Genomic DNA, 27,771 nt, shown 5'->3' on the forward strand with positions numbered 1-27,771 from the left:
GGTTCCTCTGAGTTGGTCTTTAAGTGCCGAAGATTCCAATGATAAGCTGGCATGCCATTGGCTTTTAATGTTTTGGGAACTACCACATATCCATTATCCTTAAAAAGAAGACAGTGGGTTATTTTGAAATAAATTGTTAAATAAGTTCTTAGGACTGTTAAGTTAAGGAAATTCCATTAGTGTTACTAATTTCTGACACATCTGTTACCATCAGTGAATGTCAAAATGGCAAAATCAAGCCTTGCTTGTATATGGATCACCAATTTTATTGACCAAATTCTGTCCTCAGTTACATTTAAGCGAAATCCCACTGACTTCAGTGAGGTTTCCCAGTGTAATTAATGGCAGATTTTCATAACTACTTATAAAATAAATGAATCTAGGGTTAAAAATGGAATGTGAATAGAGAAAGTGTGAAGTGCACTCAAAGCTCTAATTATCGTCATCAAAATTAAAATTTTCACTTTGTGAAAGCATAAATAAAATGAAACTCTTTGACCTTGGACTATTACATTCTATGTTCCTGCATAAAGTTCATTCCTCTCTCTCTCTCTGGTCTCCTCTGAGGGAGGCTTAGGTCTGTCAAACATAGTAATTCCATCATCACTGGGATTCGCAGTTACTATTAACCAGTAATTCTTATCTTCTTCAGCTTTATGGGAATCCAGATAGGTGTGACAGATGACTTCATATTCCTTTCCAAAGTATGACCTGTCAAGAGAAAATAGTAGCACAGCTAGATATAATGATTATACACTCCATTCTCTCTGTCTCCAAAGTTAATGGTGAGTCACTATAAACTGTAAATTACTCCTCTAACCAATTTGCAAATACCTTTTCTCATATTGTTTTTGGTTTATTAAGCCATATTATTCATGCATTTTAAAAAACTTTATTTGTCAACTATAATTTTAGAAATCAAAAGCCAAGAGGAAAAGGTAGCACTGGTCCAGATTCATCCAGCTAAATCCCAAAGCTCTCCAGGGAGTATTCATTCATCCTGAGGAAGAGCAGGTGTTGCTGCTGCCTGCCTTCCTTAAGAATTTCCACTGGTGAATGGCAGCTCTTTTTAGTTGGGGTGCTACAGGTGCCTGATTGATATAGGCTTGCACTGAAAACACCCAGTTCCCCAGCCAACTCTACCGATTTTGGGGGCTGTACTACAGGCTCCCTGGCTATCACCATTTCAACCTCACCCCAGCAAACTTTCTGCCTCAAAGGCCTCCATGAGGGTCTGATATAGATTCTGAGCTGAATTTTGTTTGGAATTAAATGAGAAAGAATTGTTACACTCATGAACAATGTAGAGTCAAAATACTAATTCAATGCAGAAGTTACACTCACACCAATATATTTACTTGTTGTTTGTGAGAGTTCTATGTATCCTACATGCAATTTCCTGCATTGTTTTAAAATATATTTTTCCTCATACCCAACTTTCTCTCCAAATAAAGGACTACAATTGGTCAGCATATCCAAAGGAGGACCTGAACCATCCAAGAAAGAGAGAAGTCTGGAAATCTGAGGGGAAAATGTGAAAAAGGTTGAGCTGATTGATTGCAGACCCAGGGTAGAATTACAGCCTGACAAGAAATTGAGAGTGAGTGAGAGTGTTCTGCACTCTTTTTGTTTTCTCACTAAATGTGTGACTTGTCTCATTGCTTATATTCTTGCTATACTGAACTTGTACATCATGATTAATGAAAAACATCCCTGATATTTTATTGTCATAAATTACACTTACCTTAGACAATAGTTCCTAGGAACTGCTAAACCCCGATTTGTATGACAATGAGTGATAAGGACTTTAGTGTTTGCCTAGAGAAAGAACAAACAAAAGAATCTTTTTCACAGACATTTTAAAGACTGCTGTTAAATAGTCTTTTTGCTGTGCAAGTGAAATGTTTTGAGTTAGTGAATATAACATGTTAAAAACACAAGCTCTGATTCTGGGCCGCTTTGTACCTCATTGATACTGGACTGTCTGGGCTGGTCCAGCCCCCAGTGTAAATAAACTGGTTTTACAACTTAACTGCAACGATCCCCAAGGGACCATCCAGCAGCCCACAGTACCTGAATGTATAGCATTCTGGCTATTCCCACTCATAGAATCATAGAAGATTAGGGATGGAAGACACTTCAGGAGGTCACCTAGTCCAACCCCCCTGCTCAAAGCTCTCTCCTCCACTACACTTCTTCCCTTCGTGGGCATGCTCCAGTGCTGTGTAAAGCCACGGAATGGTCCTATGCCACCAGAGGAATCCCAGTTTCACTGGGTGTTTCCTGGTGGAGAGATCCTTCTGGTTTCCACAATAAAATGTGCTAGAGCAGTCTAGAATTGGGGCCTCTGCATTTTTAAAAATAGATTTTTACTGCATTGTTACATTTTTGCAAAGAGCGCTTTTAATTTATTTTTAAAGTGCAACAGGATTGATCTTAAATTAACCTGTTTAAAAATATTTTTAAAACTGCCATGAAAAGAGAATATAATCTTAAATCAATTACATAATTTTAACCAGGTTTTGAGAGTCAGAAACTTAATAGAAATATATTACAACAGAAGTAGTGGCTGGCAGTGGAGGAACAGTTATATTTATAATATAATATCATTACTTCACATTTCCCTTGAACTATAAAGGTCTTACCTGAGGGATCTCTAAGCATTTTAGAAGCATTAATTAAGCTTCCAGCACCTCTGTGAGGTAGGTATTACATCCAAGTTACAGATACATACTGAGGTTAGCAGCCACATTTTCAAAAGTGGCCACTGATTTTGGGTACCTCCATTTTTGGGAGCTTTGTGGGCCTCATTTTCAGAAGTACATAGCAGTCACAGCTCCTACTGTTAGAAGTGGAATTGCAGATACTCGGTGCTTCTGAAATTCAGAAGGGGGGGAGGGGGTTACAAATTCAGCTCCAGATTCTGAGGCACCCAAAATCAATGGCCACTTTTTAAAATTTTGGCCAAAATATTTATCCTAATTGCACAGCAAGTCAATCCCAAAGTTAGCATTGGAACCCAAGAGTGCTGAATCCTAGCCTCCTGCTCTAACAATTAGCTATCATTGTCAGGCTGTTTCCCCTCGTAATAACAGTTAACATTTTATATATGGAAAAATTTGCTTTTCACCATGACTTTCAGAATACTGCAGACAATAAAATGGGTGCAACTTTCTTTTAAATGGTTTATCGATAGCATTAATTAAATACTCTTAATATTTACTATTGTTTTACTTTCTATATAATTGCTTACAGGAACTGGAAATCCTTCATATTCAAGACGCAGCTGTGGATCCAAAAAGGTAGCTTGCCAGCAAGTCAGATAGGAGAGCTCATCTGTCAAAAACACTTGCTGAAGGTATGATTTTTTAGCAAATCTCACAAATGATTTATGGTCACTTGCAAGATATAACTGTAAATGGAAACATACATGAATGGCAATATAAGTTTAAATGATTAAACTACTAAGTTACTACAGAAAAAAGAACAATTGTTTGCATTTAGCAATGTCACAAATTTATATAAAATAATTTTAAAACACTCAACTAGTTTTTAACAATTGTTTACAAAAATTATTCTTTTTGAGCACAGAGTCTGTTTTATTCCAGAATCAAAAAAAAAAAAAAAAAATTGGTGAAGAAGAGTTGTATATCTGTGCAAGCAAAGAAGTGTAAGACCAACATGAAAGAGTATACAAAAAATACCTGTAAAAACATGGGGTTACCTTTTTACTTCAGAAGTAGTATTGTATTTCTGATGTTGAAATATGTACTTCTATTGTTAGGGCTGATCCAATGCTCACTGATTTAAATGAGCATTGGATTGGACCCCAAACATATAGCAGTTATAAAAAACAACTGTTTTTTCAACACTAGGAGCAGATTCTTTGTGAAAAGTCAGTCAGTCAATTCTCCTGAATTCAAAACTCTTAACTATAACAGACACTACATGACTGATGAGCTTATGAATAGTGTGCCGCATTCAAATTGAACAAGTGACTTCAAAAAGAGTGAGATTATAGAAGTTAAGCACTGATATATAAATGAGATCTGCATTCCAAAAGGTCACTGAGATTACAAAGATACAGGCAAGGTTGCTCGGCCAAAAAAAATTTATAAGTGGTACTTATAGTGGCTTTGTACATTGTCCTCTGATTCTGCATTCTTCCTGTCTTCTGAACAGACACAATATTAACATTTACTAGAATCCTGCTGCCTGACTCAGACTGAGACACTAACATTTTACTTACTTTAAAAAATACAGACTTTCATTCACAGGTTCCAGATTTGCCAAGTCTCTTCCATTTGCAGGAGAGAGTCTCTTGTTCTCAATTCATTTAAAGGCAGAGTTTAAAACATCAGCGTTCCTGCATTTTGTGGTGTGTTTCATGAGATATTTAAAATGTCCCTCACTCAAATCACCTGAGTTTCATAGTCCTGGACTGCATTCCTGATCCCTAGAAATTTGGTACAGCTCTCTGAATAGGTGTTGCATTTGAGACAAGCCATGATAAGGAAATGCAAGTAAATATTTGTTTTTAGGGGGATTTTTTTCTGAAAGCCCCAAATAGTTTATTCATACAGGATGGTGATTTGGCTATAGGGTACCTTCTATGCAAATGTTAACTGTAGATTTTAATATATTGATAGCTAAACATATATGCTATGAATATGACCAAATGACAGTCACACTATTACTGGCCAGGAGACAGGGGACCAGAGTCTTATCTCAATTACACTGGTGTAAGTGCAGATTAACTCAATTGACAGTCAGTGCAGTTGCTCCCACTGGCCGCGGTTCTTCGCTCCAGGCCAATGGGGGCTGTGGGAAGTGACGCGGGCTGAGGGATGTGCTAGCAGCCCTTCCTGGAGCCCCCATTGGCCTAGAGAGGCGAACCGTGGCCATTGGGAGCAGCGATCGGCCGAACCTTCGGACACGGCAGGTAAACAAACCGGCCCAGACCGCCAGGGGCTTTCCCTGAACAAGCGGCGCCCATAGTTTGAGAACCACTGCTCTACAGTATATAGCTAATCCCCTCTCCTCACATGAAGTGCTCCAGATTCATTCTTTGCTTAGTAATAACTATTGCATATTTTATTGCACAAAAATAGCATGCAAAATATGTACAGTAACCTAATTTATAGTATCAATATGTACTACAATTTCAGTTTACACCTGTGTTGACTTACCATTTGATCGGTAAAACCGCCTGTTGCCCCAAGACCAAAATTCTGCCCAAATCTAATGGGTTCACCCATAGAATTTCCTTCAACACTGTTAACATAGGAAAAGAACCATATAAATTGAAATATGCCATATGCATTGATGTGTGTGTGTGTATATATATATTTATGTGTGTGTGTGTTCAGAATTATTTATTATAGAAGAGGCTGGTGTCACTGCTTATTATTAAGGTTGCTATTAGAAAATACATTATAGAAAGAGTTGGAATTTAAATAATTTACTACATAAATATGTAATCCTCAGAGTGGAAAATTAGGCTCTCAATGCTATTTTTCAGCTGCATACATTAAACACATAGGCTGGGATTTTCAAAGGAGATTGGTGCATAAATATTGTTGAAATTCAGAGGGAGTTCAGCACTTAATTCCCTTAGACTCCATTGAAAATCCCAATCTATATGTTTAATTCATGTATCTGAAAAAGCCCTGCCAAAAAGCAAAAGGAGTGTTTCCCTGTAATTTATCATGTTGTTTAGTTTTCATATCGATTTATCATCCATTTCAATGCAAAAAATAAAAATAAACTCTGCTAATGAAATGTCAAAGTTGAGAATTTATATTCAAAAGTCAAGTTGCCACAGTAACGTTAACTCATTTCCTTTGATCATAAGTATTATTCCATAACACTGATATATTTTGTTAAAGGGGCACTGCTAGGCAGTGGTACAACCTCATAAAAAGATAGGAAACTGAAAATGCTTTAGTCCTGTAGTTACATTTATCAGGGAAACAACATGTCCCCCTCATCCACTTCAGTGGTTATGACTAGGCCATCAGATTAAAATTACATCATCTTTTCCCTTATCTATATTATCAATTCTGAAATAATTTTAAAAATAAACTTAACTTTACAAAATTTATGCCGTTTATTTACTTTTTTAGATTTTGGTGAGTTTACAGATCCAGGTTTTTTGTTTCCAGTCAATGTCAGCATCTAGTTCCCTTCCATTAGCACAATGATACAACATTTGGCTTTTAAACCCACAGCAGAGAATGTTTAAATAAATAAAAAAATATTTTTGGAATTTCTTTTTAGTTCATGAAAACATTCCTATCTACATAGAAGTGGTAGGCTCTATGTACACATATAATAGAAAGACAGCCTCTACCCCAAACAGTTTACAATTTAAGTATGGCATCTTTTCTAACATTCTGAAGAACTATCCAGAGATACTGCTCAACTTTTAGCATGTCAGGGCAGAGAGCCACTCTGCTCTTTTATGTTCTTGCACAGAAGAAGGAAGTATGTAAGATTTAACTAATTCTCATAACATCCATGCAAGGTAACTAGTTATGTTTGTAAATGCTTTGTTAACTAAAAATATTGCTCTATGTCAAAAATAAGCTGTAGAATTTATTCAACTTTAAAATATTTGTTAGTTTATGAAAAATAAATACAGTGAGACTGATTCTGCTTTTGCACCAGATTTATATTGATGTAATTTCTTTGATTTCATTGGAATTACTGGATGCACACTGGCATGAGAACAGAATCGGGCCTAATGTGTAATAAAAATTAAGCCATTAGTCTGAAATCAATAAAATGTTCCGCGACACATTGAGTTTCATTTTTAAGGAAGTTCATTGTCTATTTCACAAAATAAGATCAAACCTTAAAACAAGGGTTTAACTACTACTGAATCTACTGAATGCAAGACTCCACACCTTAGGATATGAAATGCATTTCGACCAACAGGGTTCACACTTTTCACTGCACTCACTCCACAGGGGACTTGCAATGACTCAGACGTATGTACTGTTATATCATCTGGATTAACAGCCAAAGTTAGATTGCCACACGCTGCAGAGTAATTCTCCGTAGGTGATTTCTTGTTTTCAGGGCTCAAAAGCATCACAGTGTCTCCAAAGTGAATAAATCCATCTTTCGAAACTGATAGTTGCATCTAAGTTAAAATATACATAGATTTGTATAGACTGTTTCAATTTGTTTTAAAATTATTGAAATTATTGTACTGTATCATACAGAATGCTAAAACATCGTATTCTCACTACACAGATGCTAACGATTCACTGCAACAACATTTTATAAGCGGTGAAGCGGAATGGATGAAAGGCTAAGAACTCATTACCTGCTTTAAAAGATTATTTTTAAGTCTCCTTGATTTCTGTATGAGAAGTTCACCTTTTTCTCTTTTATACAAAAAATCTTTCAAGAGGTCCTGTTCAAAAACAAAAGTGAGAAATTAAACATAGTATCCAGCCTTTTTAAAATCATCTTGGCTTTAAATGCAATTTAAATATTTTTTTAAAAGGGCCCCATTTAGGTGGAAATCAACGTATAGGTGCCTCTGTGGCAGGTGGCTCACAAATATTCCAGGAACCTGAGTCTGATCTCACACTAGTTTTACACTGAGGGTAAACCCATTAACTTCAATGGAGTTACTTCCCATTTACACCAAGGCCTGGTCTACTCTACAGTGTAAGGTGGACTTAAGGCAGTTTACGTCAACCTATCTATGGGCTTGACTCCACTTACCGGGGTATCGACGTGCGGTGATCGATCCACTGGGGGTGAATTTAGCGGGTCTAGTGAAGACCCACTAAATCAACCACCAATCGTTCTCCTGTCAACTCCGGTATTTCACCGGAAGAAGAAGCATAAGGTAAGTTGACACCTCTATAAGTCGACCTAAGGTACATTCATGTAGCTGGAGTTGCATAACTTAGGTCGACTTAACCCCGTAGTATAGACCTGCCCTGCGTAAGTGTCCTCACAAAAATTTCGTTCACACTGCCATAACTGCCCAGCTACGCAGACTTAATAACTCCACCTCCATGAGAAGGATAGAGTCAATGTCGATGTAGTTAGGTCAACATGGTGTTAGTGTAGACCAGTGGTTCTCAACCTGCAGCCCGCTTGCAGACCAAATAGCACACAACTGTGGCCCATATGACATCCATCGGGCCATTACAGGTAGTATATATATATTGTGTTGATGTGGCCCATATAACACATAGAGAGGTGCACCAGCCCATAATGGTAAATAGGTTGAAAACCACTGGTGTAGATACTGCATTGCTTACATAAGACAGTTACCTTTTCCGTAACTGGTGTTCTTCAAGATGTGTTGCTCATGTCCATTCCATATTAGGTGTGTGTGCTCGCCACATGCACCGGTGCCAGAAGTTTTTCCCTCAGCAGTATCCGTAAGGGACTGGCTCTGATGCCCCTTGGAGTGGCACTCGCATGGCGCGGTATAAGGGGCGCTGCCGGCTCCCCCCACCTTCAGTTCCTTCTTGCCAGAAACTCCGACAGTGGGGAAGGAGGGTGGGTCATGGAATGGACATGAGCAACACATCTCGAAGAACACCAGTTACGAAACAGGTAACTGTCTTTCCTTCTTCAAGTGCTTGCTCATGTCCATTCCATATTAGGTGACTCCAAAGCAGTAGCCCTGGAGGTGGGTAGGAGTTCACTGATGTGTAGATTGCAACACAGCTCTGCTGAACCCAGCGTAGTCCCTGGCCCGCTGAGTGATGGCATAATGAGTAGTAAATATGTGGGCAGAGGATCATGCTGAAGCTCTACAGATGTCCTGGATAGGGATGTGTGCCAGGAAGGTCGCCGAAGACGCCTGAGCTCTCGTCAAGTGGGCTCTGACAATCGGCGGTGGCAGAACCCCTGCCAGGTCATAACAGGGTGATCAAATTGGAAATCCTCTGCCAGGACACTGGATGACCCTTCATCCTATCCTCTGTAGCGATGAAGAGTTGAGTCAATTTACGGAAAGGCTTGGAACTTTATAAATAAAAAACAAGGCCCTCCAGACGTTCAGGACATGAAGACGCCTCTCTTCACTGGTCTTGTGCGGTTTGGGAAAGAATACCGGGAGGAAGATGTCCTGGTTCATATGGAGGGTGGAGACCACCTTTGGCAGGAAAACCGGGTGGGGCCACAACCAAACCGTATCTTTGTAGAAGACCATGTACAGCAGTTCTGAGGTCAAGGCTTTAATTTCCGAGACCTGTCTTGCCGATACCACCGCCACCAGGAACATGACCTTCCATGACAGATGGGAAAGGGAGCAGGAACCCAGAGGTTCAAAGGGCGGGACAGTCAGCCTAGAGAAGACCAAGTTAAGATCCCACTGTGGGACAGAAGCCCATACCTGCGGGAAGAGTCACTCCAGCCCTCTCAAGAATCTGACTGTCATGTCATGGGAGAACACCATCTGTTCTTGGATTGGTGGATGAAAAGCAGAGATGACTGCAAGATGCACTCTAATGGAAGTGTGTGCTAGGCCCTGGTTCCTCCAACGGAGCAGGTAGTCCAGGACAGCCTATATGGAGGAATGCAAGGGAGAGATGAACCGTTCAGATGCCCAGAGGGAAAACCTCGTCTACTTGGCCAGGTAAATCAGTCTAGTTGAGGGCTTCCTACTTTCCAGGAGGACCTGTTGGACTCCTTCCAAATAGGTCCATTTCTCCAGGTGCAGCCACACAGCATCCATGCAAAGAGGAGGAGGGACCCAAGGTTGGGGTGTAAGAGGTGACCATGGTCCTGCGATAACAGATCTGGTCGGTTGGGCAGGGGCCAGGGAAGGGCTGCTGAAAGGATCATGAGTGTGCCGAACCAATGCTGGTGAGGCCATGCCAGAGCGATCATGATAATCTGCGCCTGGTCTCTCTTGATCTTTGCCAGGGCCCTGCTGATGAGTGGAATCAGAGGGAACATGTACATCAGGATCCCTGACCACATCAGGAGGAAGGCATTGGAGAGGGAATCCTTGCTCAGACCCTCTCGAGAACAAAATTGGTGGCATTTCCTGTTCTGTCTGGTAGTGAACAGGTCCACCTGGGGAGTTCCCCACCTTTCGAAGATCATGCAGGCTACCTCTGGATGGAGTGACCACTTGTGGTGCAAGGAGAAGTCCCTTCGGACTTGAGACCTGGAGCTGCTCTTGACAAGCCAGTCGTCGTGGTACAGGTAGATTTGGATACCCCGGCGCCTGAGGTAAGCCGCTACTACCAACATGAATTTTGGTAAACACCTTCAGTGCTGTCACCAGGCCAAATGGGAGGACTATAAACTGGTAATGGTGGGGTTCCACCGCAAACCGGAGGAAGTGTCTGTGTCCTTGAAAGATCGCTATGTGGAAGTATGCGTCCTTCAAGTCGAGGGCCGCATACCAGTCTCCCAGATCCAGGGAGGGGAAAATAGAAGCCAGAGAGACCATGTCATAAATATAAAGGGAAGGGTAAACCCCTTTGAAATCCCTCCTGGCCAGGGGAAAGCTCCTCTCACCTGTAAAGGGTTAAGAAGCTAAAGGTAACCTCGCTGGCACCTGACCAAAATGACCAATGAGGAGACAAGATACTTTCAAAAGCTGGGAGGAGGGAGAGAAACAAAGGGTCTGTGTCTGTCTGTAGTCGTCTTGGCCGGGGACAGAACAGGAATGGAGTCTTAGAACTTTTAGTAAGTAATCTAGCTAGGTATGTGTTAGATTATGATTTCTTTAAATGGCTGAGAAAAGAATTGTGCTGAATAGAATAACTATTTCTGTCTGTGTATCTTTTTTGTAACTTAAGGTTTTGCCTAGAGGGGTTCTCTATGTTTTTGAATCTAATTACCCTGTAAGATATCTACCATCCTGATTTTACAGGGGGGATTTCTTTATTTCTATTTACTTCTATTTTTTTATTAAAAGTCTTCTTGTAAAAAACTGAATGCTTTTTCATTGTTCTCAGATCCAAGGGTTTGGATCTGTGGTCACCTATGCAAATTGGTGAGGCTTTTTATCCAACATTTCCCAGGAAAGGGGGGGTGCAAGTGTTGGGAGGATTGTTCATTGTTCTTAAGATCCAAGGGTCTGGGTCTGTAGTCACCTAGGCAAATTGGTGAGGCTTTTTACCAAACCTTGTCCAGGAAGTGGGGTGCAAGGTTTTGGGAAGTATTTTGGGGGGAAGGACGCGTCCAAACAGCTCTTCCCCAGTAACCAGTATTAGTTTGGTGGTGGTAGCGGCCAGTCCAAGGACAACGGGTGTAATATTTTGTACCTTGGGGAAGTTTTGACCTAAGCTAGTAAAGATAAGCTTAGGAGGTTTTTCATGCAGGTCCCCACATCTGTACCCTAGAGTTCAGAGTGGGGGAGGAACCGTGACAGACCATGAGGAACTTTAGCTTCTGTGGGTACTTGTTGAGGTCTCACAGGTCCGGAATGGGCCATAGACCGCCCTTGGCCTTTGGGATTAAAAAGTACCAGGAATAGAACCCCTTGTTCCTGTACTTCAGAGGAACTTCTTCCACTGCATCCAGCTGTAGTAACCTCTGTACCTTCTGTGCAAGGAGACTCTCATGAGAGGGCTCCCTGAAGAGGGACGGGGAAGGCAGGTGAGAAGGGAGGGTAGAAAGGAACTGGAGGGTATAACCCCATTCCACTGTGTTGAGGACCCAGTGGTCCGAAGTTATAGCGGTTCACACCGGGAGGAAAGTGGAAAGGCGGTCGGACAACACTGGGAAAGATGGATCTGGGGAATAGGCTGGTAGGTCGCCCTTGGGCGCATCGTCAAAACGACCATTTGGACCCCTGCTTATTGTAGGGTTGAGCCTGACGAGTGGAGGCGAGTGGCTCAGGCGGCACTTGTAACCTTTGGCTCATTTATGGGGCTGGTCCTGTTGAGGCTGGCTCCCCTGGCCCTGAGGCTGGTGATGTTTGAAGCGCTTATGCGCCGGGGCTGAGACGTAGAGACCCAGCGTTTTCAGGGTGGTGCGGGAGTACTTCAGGCCACGCAACTTGCTGTCTGTTTGCTCTGCAAATAGGGCCCCACCATTGAAGGGCAGGTCCTGACTGCTGGGCCTTGGTGGACAACCCAGAGAGGAGCAGCCAGGAGACCTGCCGCATGGAGATAGCGGAAGCAATAGTGTGGGCAGCAGCATCAGCAGCATCGGATGACACTTGGAGGGCCACCCTGGCCGCAGTCGTGCCTCCATTGAGGATTGCTTGGAACTCCTTCTTGGAAGCCTCAGGGAGTAACCCTTCGACTTGGCCATGGCTTGCCACATATTAAATTCATATTGGCCAAGGAGGGCTTGGTGGTTGGCCACTCTCAGCTGAAGGCTGGAAGATGAATAAACCTTACGTCCAAAGAGATCCAGCCTCCTCAAGTCTTTATTTTTGGGGGTGGCCCCGGGTTGTCCTTGCCTCTCCTTGTTGTTAACCTCCTCAACCACAAGGGAATTAGGGGCTGGGTGGGAGTATAAGTACTCATGCCCTTTGGTTGGCATAAAGTACTTGTGTTCAGCCCTTTTAGAGATGGGGGCAGAGAAGAGGGGTCTGCCACAGGGCATTTTGGATTTTGGAAACCCCTTCATGAAGGGGTAGAGCCACCCTGGCAGGAGCCGAGGACATCAAACAGAGAGTCCGAGGGCTCTTCCAATTCCTCTGCCTGAAACCCCGGGTTAGAAGTGACCCTCTTCAAAAATTCCTGGTGCGCTTTGGCATCATCCTGAGGAACTCGGTGAGGAGACCCTCTGATAGCTTCGTCCGGTGAGAACGAGGACGATGCCAGTGCAGCGCGAACCTCCACGTCCATTGGTGGTCCAGCAGCTTGCTCCCCTGGGTCCTCCTGGACCTGTGGGGTCTTACCCCCTGAAGCCTCGTGCACCAGAGGGGGATGGGATACCGAGGCTGCTGGCCTCTCCGAGGCTCCCAACGCTGCTTGGGCAGCCTGGGAAAACCCCCAAGGGTTCCACGAATACCATGGCGCCAGCCACTGCGCTTGGGGCCATGGGACAGGTTTCTGTGCTAATAATGTAGTCAGAACTGCCAGTACCAGGGCTTGTCCCACAGTCAAGGAACCTTGTTCCAAGCCGGAGCTACCAGCAGAGTGGTCACTACTGGGCGACCAGGATTGGGCTGAGCTGTGGCTCTTGTCCAACCAGTGCTGGTTGCTGCGTCCCAAAGCTGACCTGCCCAAGTGAGACTGTCTTGATCGGGCTCTTGGGGACCTACAGCGTTCGGTGGATCTGCATCAGATACCTGGTGAGCATGCCTCACGCTACTCGACCGGTACCAGGACGTTGAACGGGACTGAGAGCTACTATGGGCCAGTTGCTGGGAGGATCATTCTGAGTAGGGTAACCTCCATCTTGGAGACAGGTGATGACGGCCCAGTGATCGGCGGTCTCTTGTGTCCAATCAGTCCCGGGATCAGTCCCTGGCCCTTGGAGACGGTCGGGGCCGGTCCCAGAGTTCTTGCTGGGTGGTGCATGCCTCAGAGGGTCTGCACCAATCTACCAGCAAGGTATGCCTCAAGTCCCTTGATCAATGCCCCTGGTGTGGGGACCGAAGAGGGCTCCGCTGAGCCTGCCTCTCCAGTCCTGAAGCGTGACAGCTTTGGGCGGACAAATGCTGGCGGGACATCCTTCTCGATGGGGATCGGTACCGCTAAGGTAAAGAGTCACACATAGGTCCCAACGTGGGTTTTCCCCGAGACCGGGTAACATGGGAGTTGGTGTGGGTAGCACTGGGAGCATCTGGATCTCTTGAGCTGCTCGAAGAGCTTTGAGCATTGACAGCACCTGAAGCTGCCTAGGGCCTGCACCGTTACCTGGGGTTGCAGGCAAAGCATGGGATGGGCTGCACCGCTCAACTTCAACTGGGGCCCGTCTTCCCAAAGGGGGTGTTGAGCTGCCCAGCACAGGTCATGGCTCATCCCCAGCCCTCTCCTTTCCCTTACAGGAGGTAGGAGATCTTCCCCTCCCAGTCTTTTTCGTCTTCTTCCCCAGAGCCATGGAAGGGGACCAGTGCTAGCTTATGGACGGCGCTGGCGGAGCACTATGCACGGAGGCCGCAGTACTTGGTGTGGAATCGGATCGCTGCTCCTGTGCCGGAGTGAGTGCCTACTCCATTAGGAGTGCTTTCAGCACTCTTCGTCTTAGGTTTAAAGAACTTGCAGATACAGCACTTGTCACTTATGTGCCCTTCGCCTAAGCACCTTAGGCAGCTGGTATGTGGATCGCTGACAGGCATAGGCCTTTTGCAGCTATCGCAGGGCTTAAAGCCTGGGGACCAGGGCATGCCCGGTCCCCTGGCTCAGTCCCGTTTGGGACTAACGTAAAGTTGAGAACTACTACTAAAGGTAACTAAGAAACGACTAACTACATACAACTCTACTACAGGTTTTCAAAGTTCACAAGAACAGAAAACGAAACAATGCCAGCCGAAGCAGCAGATGTTCTAGCACCGTCACTGGCGGCAAGAACGAACTGAGGGTGGAGGGAGCTGGTGGGGCCCCTTATACCACACCATGAGGGCGCCACTCCAGGGGGCGCCAGAGCCCTACGGATACTGCTGAGGGAAAAACTTCCAGCGCGGAACAACTGGCTTTCAAAAGCCGTCCCACAGTGCCCCACACGGAGTACGGGCGGTACAAGCTCCTGGTGAGCACGCGCACCGCCGACCCAAGGAGCCAAGAGTCGACGTGCCCAAGCGATGTAATCACTGGCTGTATGCGGAGGTAAATGAGGTCGATTTAATATTGTAGTGTGTGTAGTCAGGCCCCAAGCCACAATGAGATGGGAGTGAGTCTCCGGGGTTCACGGGAGAAGGTTCCCCCCTGAACTGGCAGCAGCGCCTGCATGGGACCCGCTGGCCCCTTCCCAGAGCCGGAGTCACAGACCGGGCTGAACCCGCTGGTCCCAGCCGCCATGGGCACCCAGCGCCCTGCCGCTCTAGGGATTAAGGAGCTGGGCACCTGCTACCCGGTCTCCTTCCCACCCCCCACCCCGGATTAACAACCGGGATGCCCCCTCCGCGCAGGACGCCACCCGGCTTTAGGGTTGCTGCTGCCTAACCCAAGGGGCTGGGGGGGGGGCGGTAGAGGGTGCTGGTCAAAATGCGGCGGGGCGGGGGATGGGGACGGAAGAAAGGCGGGGCCGCCCCTAGCCCGCCGGAGGGGGTGGGGGGGGAGCATCCTAGGGACTGGCAGCGGCTCCGGTACCTCCTCTAAGTACGTGTCCTCGTTCCAGTTGGCGATGCGCACCCCCGCGCTGTAGGGCTTGCCGCTCAAGCTAGCCCGGCCGTTCATGTTGGGGGGGCTCCGTTTGGGGGGGTCAATAGTGGAGTCGGCTCCAGGCAGGCTTCTCCCGGCACGCGAGCCCGCTAGGCCGCGGAGAGTTTACTGGTTGCCAAGGGAACGGTCTTAGCTGGGGATTGGATGTTCTCGAGGGACGAGTCCGCCAATGAGGGGTGAGGGGCGGGGGTTTCCTCTGTTTTCCCAGCGCTCCAACAGCTTCCCAGTGCCGCTGGAGAGAAAGTGGGCTGGTGCTGGGGTGGAGCCTCCCTGCCCTCCCTCCCTGAGGCCGGGAAAGGGGTGTCCGGCCCCCCACTGCAGCCCTCATCTCAGACCAGGGGCGGTGGGGGCTCACTGCAGCGCTATCACGCCTGCTCCCCATGGATCTGGCTGGAGGCATATCCCAGGCAGGCTTGTTTAGCTGGTGTGGCCAAAAGAAAATGAGTTGTCGCCAAAAGTGCCCAGGCACAGAACTCTGGTGAGCTGCCCCTGGCCTGTTCCTGCCCCCCAGCGTCTGCAAAACACCCCCACGCTGCAGCGTGAGCTGCCCCCTGCACTGCTCCAAGACACTGGCCTGCAAAACACCCCCACGCTGCAGCCGGAGCAGCCCCTTCACTGCACCAAGGTACTGTTGAGCTGCGTTGGTCACCCTGTATTTTCACTCATTTCTGAGGGCTGTTGCTGAAGTTGCTTGGAGCATTTTTTTCTTGCAAAATATTGTTCCCCCCCCCCCATGGTAAAGACAGGTTCAGAGAGATTTTAATGAAAGTTTCAGAGTAACAGCCGTGTTAGTCTGTATTCGCAAAAAGAAAAGGAGTACTTGTGGCACCTTAGAGACTAACCAATTTATTAGAGCAGTGAGCTGTAGCTCACGAAAGCTTATGCTCTAATAAATTGGTTAGTCTCTAAGGTGCCACAAGTACTCCTTTTCTTTTAATGAAAGTGTTGACTTTTCAATCAGCTACAGGTATTATGGAGTCTTGACAGCCATTGACTTGTGGCAATCAAGTTCTCCCCTTACTACTGAAAAGACTATAGATGCTCGTGATGAGCTTGTTGGATATGCTTTAGCTAGATTCCTCTATCCTTTCTTCCACTGATCACATTGTCTTTCCATCTCTATCTTCAGTGTTCTTTAAAGTTTTTCTTCTTCATCTGTCTATGTTTATATTAAGTTAGGGAAAATGTTCATGTAACTTTCAGAATCCCTTATAAACCCAGATAAATGTGAACATTCAGAATTAGGACTGCGTCTTCCTCTTTTACTCAAGTGTGCCAAAGAATTGCTGCACATATAGAGAGCATGGATTGATTTGTGGGGGACTTTGTGTCAAATTTTGTTGACAGATTTCACAGCCTTATATCTGACATTTTTCTGTACTATTCTCAGTTGATACTCCCATTATAATGACCCTTAGTAAAATAGTTTTAAAGTAAAGCTTTAAGGTAAATTCTGTATGATGTAATCTGTTTATTGATTAAGGGGAAATGTTAATATGTAAAACAATTATAGAACACTAATCCTATATAAGGAGATCTAAGAGTTCAGAAGTTTTAGGTGACTGGCTTTCTTTTAAAAAATGTTTAGGTTTGTGATGACCTGAGATTTGAAACAAAATGAAACAGAGGAAAGAATAGGAAAAGTGATATAAATCTGGGTATTTGTAGTCTAAACTATTACCAGACAGCTGTGAAATTGATTTTATAGTGAAAGAATGTAAACAGATTTTAAGCTGGACAAAGGTTAAAGAAAAGAATATTTCTCTTCATATGGACCGCTGGCCTTCATGTTAATGTCAGCTATAGGATTGATAATAGTTTTATAGGAAAAGTGGATCTCTTTTTTAATTTTTTTATTTATTTTGCTGCCTCTAAGCCAAAACTAACTTCCTTCCTTATTGCTTGCTTTCTTATTTAGCATAAACCAAGGCCTAACAAGACAAAGTAAAACCCATTCTTGTAGAAATAGCTCCCCTCTGTGGCCATTTCTGATCAATGAAATTTTCATACGTAACTGCTGTGTTGTAATGACCCTGAAGTTAGAACACTGTCCTTTTTTCTATTGTTTAGTTTAAATAGGCAGGAAAATGTCATTCATTTTGGCTCAGGACCAATGACCAACATGGATTTTAGAAGCATCACATGTGGTGTGCAGCCTAAAGTATTTGGATTCATACAGCTTTGATTAAACTCCTGCTTCACTAATAATTTGTTGTAAGCACTTAATGCAACATGTATTTTGCTGAGCTGTTTTCACAGAACCAAAGGTTTAATTAGGTTTGTTTATCATAGTTTTACTTACATGCTTATGTAGGTATATAGAGCATTTTAGTTATAAGCATGTAACATAGTAGCATTTAGACTTAATTTTTCTCGTCTCTTTAATGTGCAGTGCTATGAAATTTGAAATCTTTTGTTTTGTCTTTTTTTCTTCTCAGAATTAACTCTGTATTTAATTATATGCATTACTGACTATTATAAAACCATACAATGTTTTTGACAGACGTGGAAGAATATATTGGGAATTCAGCAAGCTGTCATAGTTTTAATACGTGTCAGTTTTGGAATGTTATGTGGTTTCTCATGGATTATGTTTCTCTTATACAAATGTTATAATTTGCATACACACAAATTACACACAAAAAACAAAGTAAATGTATTGCTGTACAGAGCAAAATTACTCTCTAACCAGTATGAGTCTTGTCACTTGGAAATTTTTCACTTCTAATTTCATAATATCTTCTGAAAATAAATAAAAAGAGCTTATTGAAAATTAAGTTAATAAAATGAATCTTTCTTAAAAGCATGGCTAAGGGCATGTAATGCAAATTACTTTGATTTTCTTGTTATATGTTAAACAAAATGCATCTAATGAAAAATAGTTTATGAATTATTAAATACTTTTTGTGAAATCTTGCCCCCTCCTGTTGAAGTCTGTGGCAGAACTCCCATTGGCTTTTATAGAGCCAGGGTTCCACCCTATATTTGCAGAAGGATTTGCCAGATTGATTAATTTATCAACATAATCAATCAGACTTGGGGAGGTGTGTTGATTTAGGGGAGCATGACTGTTTCTCATTCTTAGTTTTACAGGTAATCTTTCTTTAGTAAAAAGTACTCACTATTTAAAATGTGCTAGAGAAGAAAGAGCAAACTGTATTATCATAAGAGGGATGCCACTCCAGCTTTCCCCTGCTGTCACAAAGTCAATCCTTTTCCTCATCCTCATCTTTTTGTTAGTGAAGAAAAAACTTAAAGGAGAGCTAGATGGTTATGGGGTTTTGGTATGACCTATAGAGCTTTCTATCGTATCTGTAGGCCGTTAGTACAACTACAGCCCAGCTTCAATAGGCAGGAAGAAGGCCCACATTTAAAGCTAGTTAGGCATTGCTACAGTCAGCACTGCAACAGCTAACTAATTTAGGACCCCAAATCTTATTTTCAACAGGGGTTTAGACACTTAGGAGTCTAAACTCCATCAAGAGTTGGACTAGCCCACCTGCATAATTACCCAGGATTCCAGCGGGACTTGTAGGGCCCATGCTGAGACCCTGCTGCCACAGCATCATTGCTGTGGTACTTGAACTAACTAGATTAAAGCTACCTCAGATATTTCTAGCTGCTTTGTGATTGCATTGTTGACACACCTCAAGTCTGGTGAGCATCTCTGTGTTAGGACAGGTTTCAGAGTAGCAGCCGTGTTAGTCTGTATTTACATCAGTGGATTTACAGCAATGCAAACTCCTAACACAGAAAAAGAAAAGGAGTACTTGTGGCACCTTAGAGACTAACAAATTTATTTGAGCATAAGCCGATGAAGTGAGCTATAGCTCATGAAAGCTTATGCTCAAATAAATTTGTTAGTCTCTAAGGTGCCACAAGTACTCCTTTTCTTTTTCTGTGTTTGGAGTTTGCATTGCTATAAGTCTACTGATCTAAATATAAGCGTGGGAATTTCCTTAGTGTAGATCTGGACTAAAACATGCATTGCTGCTCTGGTTACCCAGCTGGTGTTTTTAAGTCTTTCTTTGGAATTGAAAGAACCTACTTAGAGAAAAAGAGGGCAATTTGAACATTCTAGTGGTATGCTCTACTGCCACCTATGCTCCAATTCTAGAGCTCCAGGTGGGTCAGGTTACCCAGTCCTCATTTATATTTTCATTCTAGCTAATCTCTCATTTAAACCTCCTCAGAACATGTCTATCTGAGACAGTGGGTGTGACGTTGCACTCCATAATATTTTATGGAAATATGCTTATAAGTGTAAAAATATGATGTAACTGGGATATGCTTTATGCAAAAGGTCTCTTGTAAGGTATCATTACAAAGCTTATAATCTACCAAGTGTGTTCATCATATTTGTATGTATGTATCATTCTTGGATCTAAAACTGAAAATATGAAGTATAACTCTGAGGTCCTACTGTAATTATGCAAAGTGTGGGCCATTAATGATGGTTTAGAATCTTGATGGTTCCCATTGATTAGGACAATTGGTTGTAAATGGTTCTGTTTACTTGTAAGCCTTCCTGTATAGGTGTGTGCCAGCCAGTGGGTAATGAAGTCTTACAGTGACATGTGATCATGTCACCTGAACTGGAATCCATCTTAAACCTGGTGCTTTTCCATTTAGAAGGAGGGGTGGGAACCCAGAGAGACAAAAGATTCCTGCCTTGTGCCAAAGATATAAAAGGGGGTGGAACAGGAAAAAGGGGGGGTCCCAGTCATGAGAAAACCCCTAGTTTCCATGTAAGATGTCTGCTGGAACTAACAAGAATTGTACCAGGGGAAAGGATTGGGCCCAGACTAGGAAGGAGTCAAGTCTGTGAAAGAAGCGTATTGGAACATCTCTGAGGATGAGATTTGTCTGTAATCAGTTTCTTAATGTATTAGGCTTAGACTTGCGTGTTTTGTTTTATTTTGCTTGGTGACTTACTTTGTTCTGTCTGTTATTACTTGGAACCACTTAAATCCTACTTTTTATACTTAATAAAAATCACTTTTGTTTATTGATAAACTCAGAGTAAGTGATTAATACCTGGGGAGCAAACAGCTGTGCATATCTCTATCAGTGTTATAGAGGGCAGACAGTTTATAAGTTTACTTTGTATCAGCTTTATACAGAGTAAAATGGATTTATTTGGGGTTACTTATTGGGAATTGGATGTCTGGGTGCTGGAGATAGGTGACCTACTGAGCAGTTTTTGGTTAATGTCTGCAGCTTTGGGGGCATAGACCAGACCTTGAGTCTGGGTTGCAGCAGGCTAGCGTGTCTGGCTCAACAAGGAAGGGTTCTGGAGTCCCAAGCTGGCAGGGAAAATGGGCTCAGAGGTCATCTTAGCATATCAGTGGCAGTCCCAAGGGGGTCTCTGTGACTGAACCCGTCACAGTGGGTATATCCACGCTGCAGTCAGGTAAGTGGTTATGGCTTGGGTAAGCATACCTGCACACTAGCTTCAATTGAGCTATCATGGCTAAAACTAACAGCATGGGTTTAAGTGCAGGCTGTACAAGCCTTCCCAGAATCCTGGGAATGTGTTAATGTTATTAGCCCATGCTGAGGATGCATGCTGTCACGTCTTCAGTGCTACATTTAGCCGAGCTTGCTAAATTAAAGATAGTGCAGGTGTGCCTAGCCAAACTGCAATCACACCTTCTATGCAGTGTAGACATACTCAGTGTTTAAAATGGGAATACTTGCTATTCAGTATTTGAAATTCAAGTTGTGTTGCTTAGTTGTGATGGGTCAATTTCTGCTACTTGACTGGATGAACATAACTCAGGAGAACTTAAAGAAGAGCCCATGGTGTTAAATCTCTCAGGGAAAGTTGGTAGATTAGGAGGGGGTAGCATATAAACAAGATTAGGGCATTTTAGACAATTGAAAACCTTTTTATTTCTGGGCCCTACCGGGCTTGTCCAAGGCATCCTTTCTAAAAATACTAAGCTGGCCATTTTACTAGTTAAGTGGGGAGTTTACATTTAATTTTCATTTGTAATTGCAAAGGGTGTGATTAGAAATGTCTTATTGAAATGACTTTTTGCCAGGTCTCTATCAAAGGATTTTTTTAGGTAGTGTTCCACCCCATTTAAAATTTACCAAGTGTGTTGCATTTGATGAACTATACATTTCTGTCATAGTGCACAATCTGACACAACATAACCATGTGTGAGTATGGGGTGTGGCCCTATTTATGAAGAGTGGAAGTCAGGTCATTGTCTGTATTGTTTACTGATATGTTTAACCTTTGATTTCCATAAATACTCATGCTCGGGAGTTAGACATTCACTTTGGTTACCATAAACACTTGTGCATGAGAGTTTGAAATATGCTTTTCGCTAGCAGTTGTGCAAGTAAAAAGCAATCATTTGAATGTTTGCAGAAAGCAAGCACTAAACTATAATTTCAACTATTCTTGCTTTAACTTTTTGGGTTTGTTCAAAAGTGAAATTCTCGGAATCTGAACTGCATCTCTTGAAACCGAAGAATGATATTTTTGCATGGCCCTGTGTGAACCAAAACTACTGAGTTTCTTCCCATTTCAGTGCTTAACAACAGAAGCACTTAGGGTTACCTTTGCTTGTCCTTTTCAGAATCACATCTTTACTTGCTATTGGAAATTGGCTCTGAGCCTGAGTCTCAGCATGGCAATGATGCCTGCCCATTTTCAGCTATCATGTGCCTCCAATGACAGGACTTATAAACTTCACTCCAAAGACAAAATTCATTTGTTCCCTTCGGGGAATATACACCTGACTGTTTTGAAGCAGAGTAATGGTGGTTTTAAATAACAGTAGAGGTGCATGTTAGTGCATCCTCAAATCTTTACAAAGTTCACTCATGTAGAATCTATGTATTGAAGAGGGCCTGTATCAGAGGTTTACTTGCGGTGATCCTGCTTTCGGGCTAAGGAAATGTTCTGAAACCAAATACTTTAACTACTTTACCTATTCTACATAAATGGAACAATTTAAAAACTATTATAAAGGAACAGAAACCAAGCTGTGTATTTATGCTATAGAACATGAATCAGTTACATCTTTTTAGTATAAGAAAAAGGAATAGCATCAGACTCTGTCCTAAGGGGAAAAGAGCATGTGTACTTGTCAAGGTTCCTCCCCCACTCTGAACTCTAGGGTACAGATGTGGGGACCTGCATGAAAACCTCCTAAGCTTACTTTCAGCAGCTTAGGTTAAAACTTCCCCAAGGTACAAATTAATTTTATCTTTTGTCCCTGGATCTCCACTGCCACCACCATAATCTAACTGGGTTTACTGGGAAACTTAGTTTAGACATGTCTTTCCCCCCCCCAAATCCTCCCAACCCTTGCACCCCATTTTCTGGGAAAGGTTTGGTAAAAATCCTCACCAATTTGCATAGGTGACCACAGACCCAACCCTTGGATCTGAGAACAATGAAAAAGCATTCAGTTTTCTTACAAGAAGACTTTTAATAGAAGTAAAGAAATCCCCTCTGTAAAATCAGGATGGTAGATACCTTACAGGGTAATTAGATTCAAAACATAGAGAATCCCTCTAGGCAAAACCTTAAGTTACAAAAAAGACACACAGACAGGAATAGTCATTCTATTCAGCACAGTTCTTTTCTCAGCCATTTAAAGAAATCATAATCTAACACATACCTAGCTAGATTACTTACTAAAGTTCTAAGACTCCATTCCTGGTCTATCCTCAGCAAAAGCAGCATACAGACAGACACAGACGCTTTGTTTCTCTCCCTCCTCCCAGCTTTTGAAAGTATCTTGTCTCCTCATTGGTCATTTTGGTCAGGTGCCAGCGAGGTTACCTTTAGCTTCTTAACCCTTTACAGGTGAGAGGAGCTTTCCCCTGGCCAGGAGGGATTTCAAAGGGGTTTATCCTTCCCTTTATATTTATGACAGTACTGTAATTGTTTTTCACATCTTCTGTCACCATTATACTATTGATGATTTAGATTTGGATGACCTTTCTCTGGCAGTCTATCTATATCAGACATAACAGGCTACAGAAAGTATTTTATATGTCTGAAAATTCTGGCAACGGTTCTAACTTGAGACTCTGAACATTTCAATATTTCCCTGTCCCTATTGATTAGTAAACAAACTCTTCTCAGTTGATAGTTTCTGTTTGACTTGTGAGAGGAAGATGGTATTTCAGTATAATGTAGGGAATCCAGGAACAGTCTGGAGATAAATATAGCGATAAATGATCTCTATACAAAAGCCCCAAATGGTCATAGTACAGTATACTTGGAAAGAAGAAACCAGAGATCTCCATGCAGTGTGAATACAAAGTGTTGTGCAGAAGCAGTGCTCTTCTGTAGAACACTATCAGTTTTTACAGAATCTTAGCTTTAATTAAAGAAAAATTCTTTACCCTTAGGCTTATGAAGAAAGCCATTAGAATGTTAAACCACTGCAGTGTTATCAGAGAGAACACCTGAAAGAACAACTCTAGCTGGTGTGACTTGCCCCAGTTCATCTCATTTGGACAATAACTCTGAAACCTAATGATGACAATTTAAAGATTAACATTTTTAGCTCATTGCTTTTCATTTTAGCAAAACATCTAGTTATTCTAGGATTGTGAAAATTGGTAGAGTATTCTGACTGTTGGGGGAAAAAAATCCAGGCCTTAATTAATTAATTATTTTTTAAAATAAGTTTCTCTAGAGAAGAAAGAGGATCAGCGTGGGGGAGGGTGATTGAGGTTGTACAGTGTCATTGCTCTTCAGTGCTCATTGAAAGCATGTGTAAGCAGGATCTGAAAGAACTCTCCCCTGACAGCTAGTTGGGGAGCGGGAGAGACTTCAGGAGCAAACTGTATTTACATGCACACAACTACTCTGCATAGGTATCTAGCAGGCAGGAGCTGTGTAGTAGCTCCAAGTGATCAGCTTTGGTTGGTGTTGGGTTACAATCACTTTAGTACTGAATGCAGGAGTAATGAAATGTTATCTTCATTGTTTGACTAAAGGGGAGCAGAACTGTGCTGAGCTTGCCCTGATTGAAGGGGTCACCCTCAGCTGAAAGGAACTCGCTAAGTCTGGGGCTCGAATGCCAGACCCCTGCGAAAGTAGGAGGGGTGGGGAGTTGGGGACAGTTGTCCCAGCCAAGAGGTCCCCAGTCTGGTTTAACTTGTCCCACCTCACTGTTCAAAGATAGAGCTAAATAGACTTCATTAGGAGCCTTTTGTTATTTTAAGTACTCAATAAGAACTGAAATCAGTTGTGGTGGGGCAGTGTTTCTGCCCAGCCTGCTGAGAGCTAAAAGACTGACCTCCAGAAGTCGCAGGAGAGAGGTAGGTGGCAGCAGAATGTAAGTGATGGGCGGCCGGCAGGAGTGGCTGGCAAAAGTAGCAAAGCGGTGGCTGGCGGGGTGGCCAGGCCAAACAAGTGCTCAGATGGCAGAACAAGCAAAGTGCCTTCTTCCCTGGGTTGGAAATGAACTTCCATAGATGCACCTCTGAACCCTGTTCCTCGCTGACCAAGGATAACCACTGTGAGTGGGGTATGGTGAGGAATCGGAGGGGGACACTGATACCAGTCAGCTCTGTGTTTTTGGGGAACCAGGACGCAGTATCTAGCCTGTCCGACTCATGAAAGACACCCCGCACCACCACCAGTCTCTCCTTGAACCAAAACCGATCAGAGAAAAGGCTTGCAGAGAGCAGTGAAGGGCATTGGGAAACACACCTAACCCCCCCGCCCCCCCCCCCCCGACAAGGGTAACAAGATTAAGACCTCTCCATTAGCTTACAAAATGAAGAACAGAGACAACTCCCCTAGCCTCATCTGCATGAAAGATGGGACAGGGAGACATCTCTATTTGCATACAGAATGGAGAACAGAGAACCGCACTGAACTCTGGGACCAGAAAAGCAGGGAAGCACTGCATCATGGGGGATCTCTGCTCCAGATATTAATGAACCTATGCCTGCACACATCCAGCTCAGCAGTTATCAGACCAATTCTAGTAATGAATCCTTGGCTGATATCCAAAATACTGAAGCAGCCTAGTTGCATTGTGAGCTCCCTGGAGGAAAACACCACCCAGAGCCAAGAGTGATCAGCTCCTATTGTCTTGCCTAAAGAAAACCCTTGAGTCATCAGTTTACCCATAAACAAATCTAGTGTTCTCCCTTGAACCATTGTTGTTTCTCTACAAAAACCCCTACCTATGTTCAAGTAAGTGTTCTGATGCACTGACTGAAACTCTGTATCAGTTCTATTGGAACTCCATCTCCTCACTGATCGTGCTGGGGGCTCTGCCTGTCCCTAGCACTTAGGACCCTGAGCTGCCACCATCACTTAGGAACCCTGACCAGTTCAAGCTCCATAGAGTGGGTGAGATCTCTCTCTCTCTCTCTCTCTCTCTCTCTCTGTGTTTTTTACCTCAGGTATTAATCTTTAATAATGTATCTTGTATGTTTGTTTAGCCCTCTTGGTGTAGTTATAACTTTTATGGTTAAGCTGGTTGTCTCTCTCTCTGAACTTTACTCTTTTGTGTTTTTAGCTTCCCCCATTTACTCTGCAGCAATGCTTCTTTCACTTAAGCTAAAGATCCCTGTAGTGCCCAAAAATACTGTGGGGTTTGCTCATCAAGTGGGTTACTACCAGTACAATTGTGACGTGAAAGTGGGGATAGAGACGTGTTAAACCTGTAGCACATAAGGGTGGCAGCTGAAAGTGCTGCTTGGCCCAGCCTATTGAGACCAGGGGCATATAAGGGGGTCAGCTTGAGAGTGCTGTTTGACCCAGCCCATTGAGTACAGGGACATATAAGGAGGTCAGCTTGAGAGTGCTGATTGACACGGTCCGCTCAGACTTGCTTTGTTAGAGTGTGTGTGTGTGTTCATCTGGTTCTAGGGCTGGAGGAACCCAATCCTGGGGAACCTAGGTCCTGCAATATAGCTCTATTGGGAGGGGACTTGCAGAAGGAAGGAGTAGAGCTCCATATGAACACACAAGTGACATAAGCAGTACATTAATAGAATTACAGAACACCCCCCCAGAAGAGTAACCCTAATAAATGAGCATACCCCAAAGTAATGGGCACATCTGGTAACAGCACAGTAAAAGAACTTTCGGTTGTAGAACTCCCGAACATGAGGCAGAAGACTCTGCCCCATGCACTCTGGGGTGGGTGTCTGGCTCACAGTTTTATGTTTATGAATCCTGCTTCTGGCCTTTCCCCTAATTAATGGCGGGTGACTTCCCTCCTTTCATTAAAAATTTCTTCTACATTCAGACTCTGCTGCAAGTGGGGAAGTATTGCCTGGCAAAGGTGCCAAGGGGTGGTGTGTAATTTTCCCAGGTTACTGGGTGGGGTCTTGACCTGGTTCTGTATTGTATCGTTGAAAACGAACCCCTAGATGTTGGACCTGGCCCTGGTTGCAGCCAGCCCCCCCGGCAGAAGGGTTACACATGTATGAGTTGGAGATCTTATTTTCTTAGCTATGAATTATGGCTGACACAAAGAGTGTATTAAGAAAGATATTTAAATTACCTGTCCGTAATAAAAAGAATAAAAGCCTTATAACAGCCCACTGGAACCAGCTAAACTCCTGCAGTTACTGCACTGAGGAAGGGAAAAATAATCTCTTTGGACTAGGGATGAGAAAATCCACTTTCTGGCATTTATTCCTTTGAATGTCTGTTTTTGGGAAAAATATCATTCTTGATAAAATAGCCTTTAAAATATATTGGTCACATGTCCTCTGATTTGCTCTTTCCAGTGGAAGTCTGAAACTGTTTTCTCTCTGCCCCATAACTGGAGGACGGATTCTAACTGTAGAATGGCTGAGTTATGGGGTTTGGTTTGTTAGATGTCAGGATACCATTCTGCAGGATGAGCATTTCATAGTCCTAAGACAAACAAGTGCTGGTATGTGGTTTGTGTGCATACTGTTCTCATGTAAAATGGGCAGCTTCCACAAGAGGGTGTCTATACACCCTTGTGAACAGGAACACTGAAAGTCTGAAAGGAGCAACATAGGGTATTTGATTTCTGTTGCATAACTGCACAGCGAACTTTGGACTTATAAGTTTCATTTAGGAATAAAGTGCATGAAAACAAAATAAAAACGATTGGTGTTGCTTAAGTGTAACAGAATACAGCTTCTCCTCCACCACCACCAATGACTCTGACAGTAGTAAGTGTTGTCAATAAAGTAGACAGATTTGACTTAGAAGACGCTGATACAAGTATAGTCTCGCGCTGTGCTGTGTCCACTGTCATTGTTTAGGAGAAAGCAGATGAACAAGAGGTGAAATTCAGTGCAGGACCTATGCTTGGACACAGTCCATAAGAAAGTGTATCTGATATTGGTTGAATTAGGAGATTTACTAAAAATATGGTAATTTCAAGACTGTGACTGAATATGAGTCGCTTTCTAGCTAATACTTTATCCAAGGATAGTGAAAGCCTAATTACTATTCAAAAGAACCTTAAACAAAGGAAGGCCTAGGTGGTAAGAAATACCAACACCTCTT

General features: G+C 43.3%; 1 protein-coding gene and 1 long non-coding RNA gene across 10 annotated transcripts in view; one reads left to right on the forward strand and one right to left on the reverse strand.

Moving 5' to 3' along the window:
• Positions 1-245: 245 nt before the first annotated feature.
• CFAP161 (cilia and flagella associated protein 161) lies at positions 246-15,382 on the reverse strand. Of its 3 annotated transcripts, XM_073361481.1 has the most exons (7): positions 15,207-15,382; positions 7,334-7,423; positions 6,909-7,147; positions 5,190-5,274; positions 3,254-3,412; positions 1,745-1,818; positions 246-711 (listed from the first exon to the last, which is right to left on the reverse strand). In XM_073361481.1, the coding sequence occupies exons 1-7, from the start codon at positions 15,291-15,293 to the stop codon at positions 516-518; spliced, it is 930 nt and encodes a 309-aa protein (XP_073217582.1). In that variant the 5' UTR covers positions 15,294-15,382; the 3' UTR covers positions 246-515. The 3 variants fall into 3 exon arrangements, with proteins under 3 accessions (XP_073217582.1, XP_073217583.1, XP_073217584.1); XM_073361482.1 differs by lacking the exon at positions 3,254-3,412; XM_073361483.1 differs by lacking the exons at positions 246-711; positions 1,745-1,818 and adding an exon at positions 2,577-2,876.
• A 134-nt stretch (positions 15,383-15,516) lies between these two features.
• LOC140895011 (uncharacterized) overlaps positions 15,517-27,771 on the forward strand; it is a 104,289-nt gene continuing 92,034 nt past the window's right edge. For all 7 annotated transcript variants that reach the window (XR_012154033.2, XR_012154028.2, XR_012154029.2 and 4 more), the window contains exon 1: positions 15,517-15,903. This is a non-coding gene — a long non-coding RNA (uncharacterized LOC140895011). The remainder of the gene's footprint in view (positions 15,904-27,771) is intronic.

The sequence above is a fragment of the Lepidochelys kempii genome, chromosome 10, assembly GCF_965140285.1.
Source record: "Lepidochelys kempii isolate rLepKem1 chromosome 10, rLepKem1.hap1, whole genome shotgun sequence".
NCBI lineage: Eukaryota > Metazoa > Chordata > Testudines > Cheloniidae > Lepidochelys > Lepidochelys kempii.

Excerpts from the sequence above, each read along its gene's own strand:
- CFAP161 (XM_073361481.1), bottom strand. The coding sequence starts at position 15,293 with ATGAACGGCCGGGCTAGCTTGAGCGGCAAGCCCTACAGCGCGGGGGTG. Across the intron at positions 7,148-7,333 it reads AAAATAATCTTTTAAAGCAG|ATGCAACTATCAGTTTCGAA; the intron begins GTAATGAGTTCT and ends ATTTTAACTTAG. Across the intron at positions 712-1,744 it reads CCTAGGAACTATTGTCTAAG|GTCATACTTTGGAAAGGAAT; the intron begins GTAAGTGTAATT and ends TTCTCTTGACAG.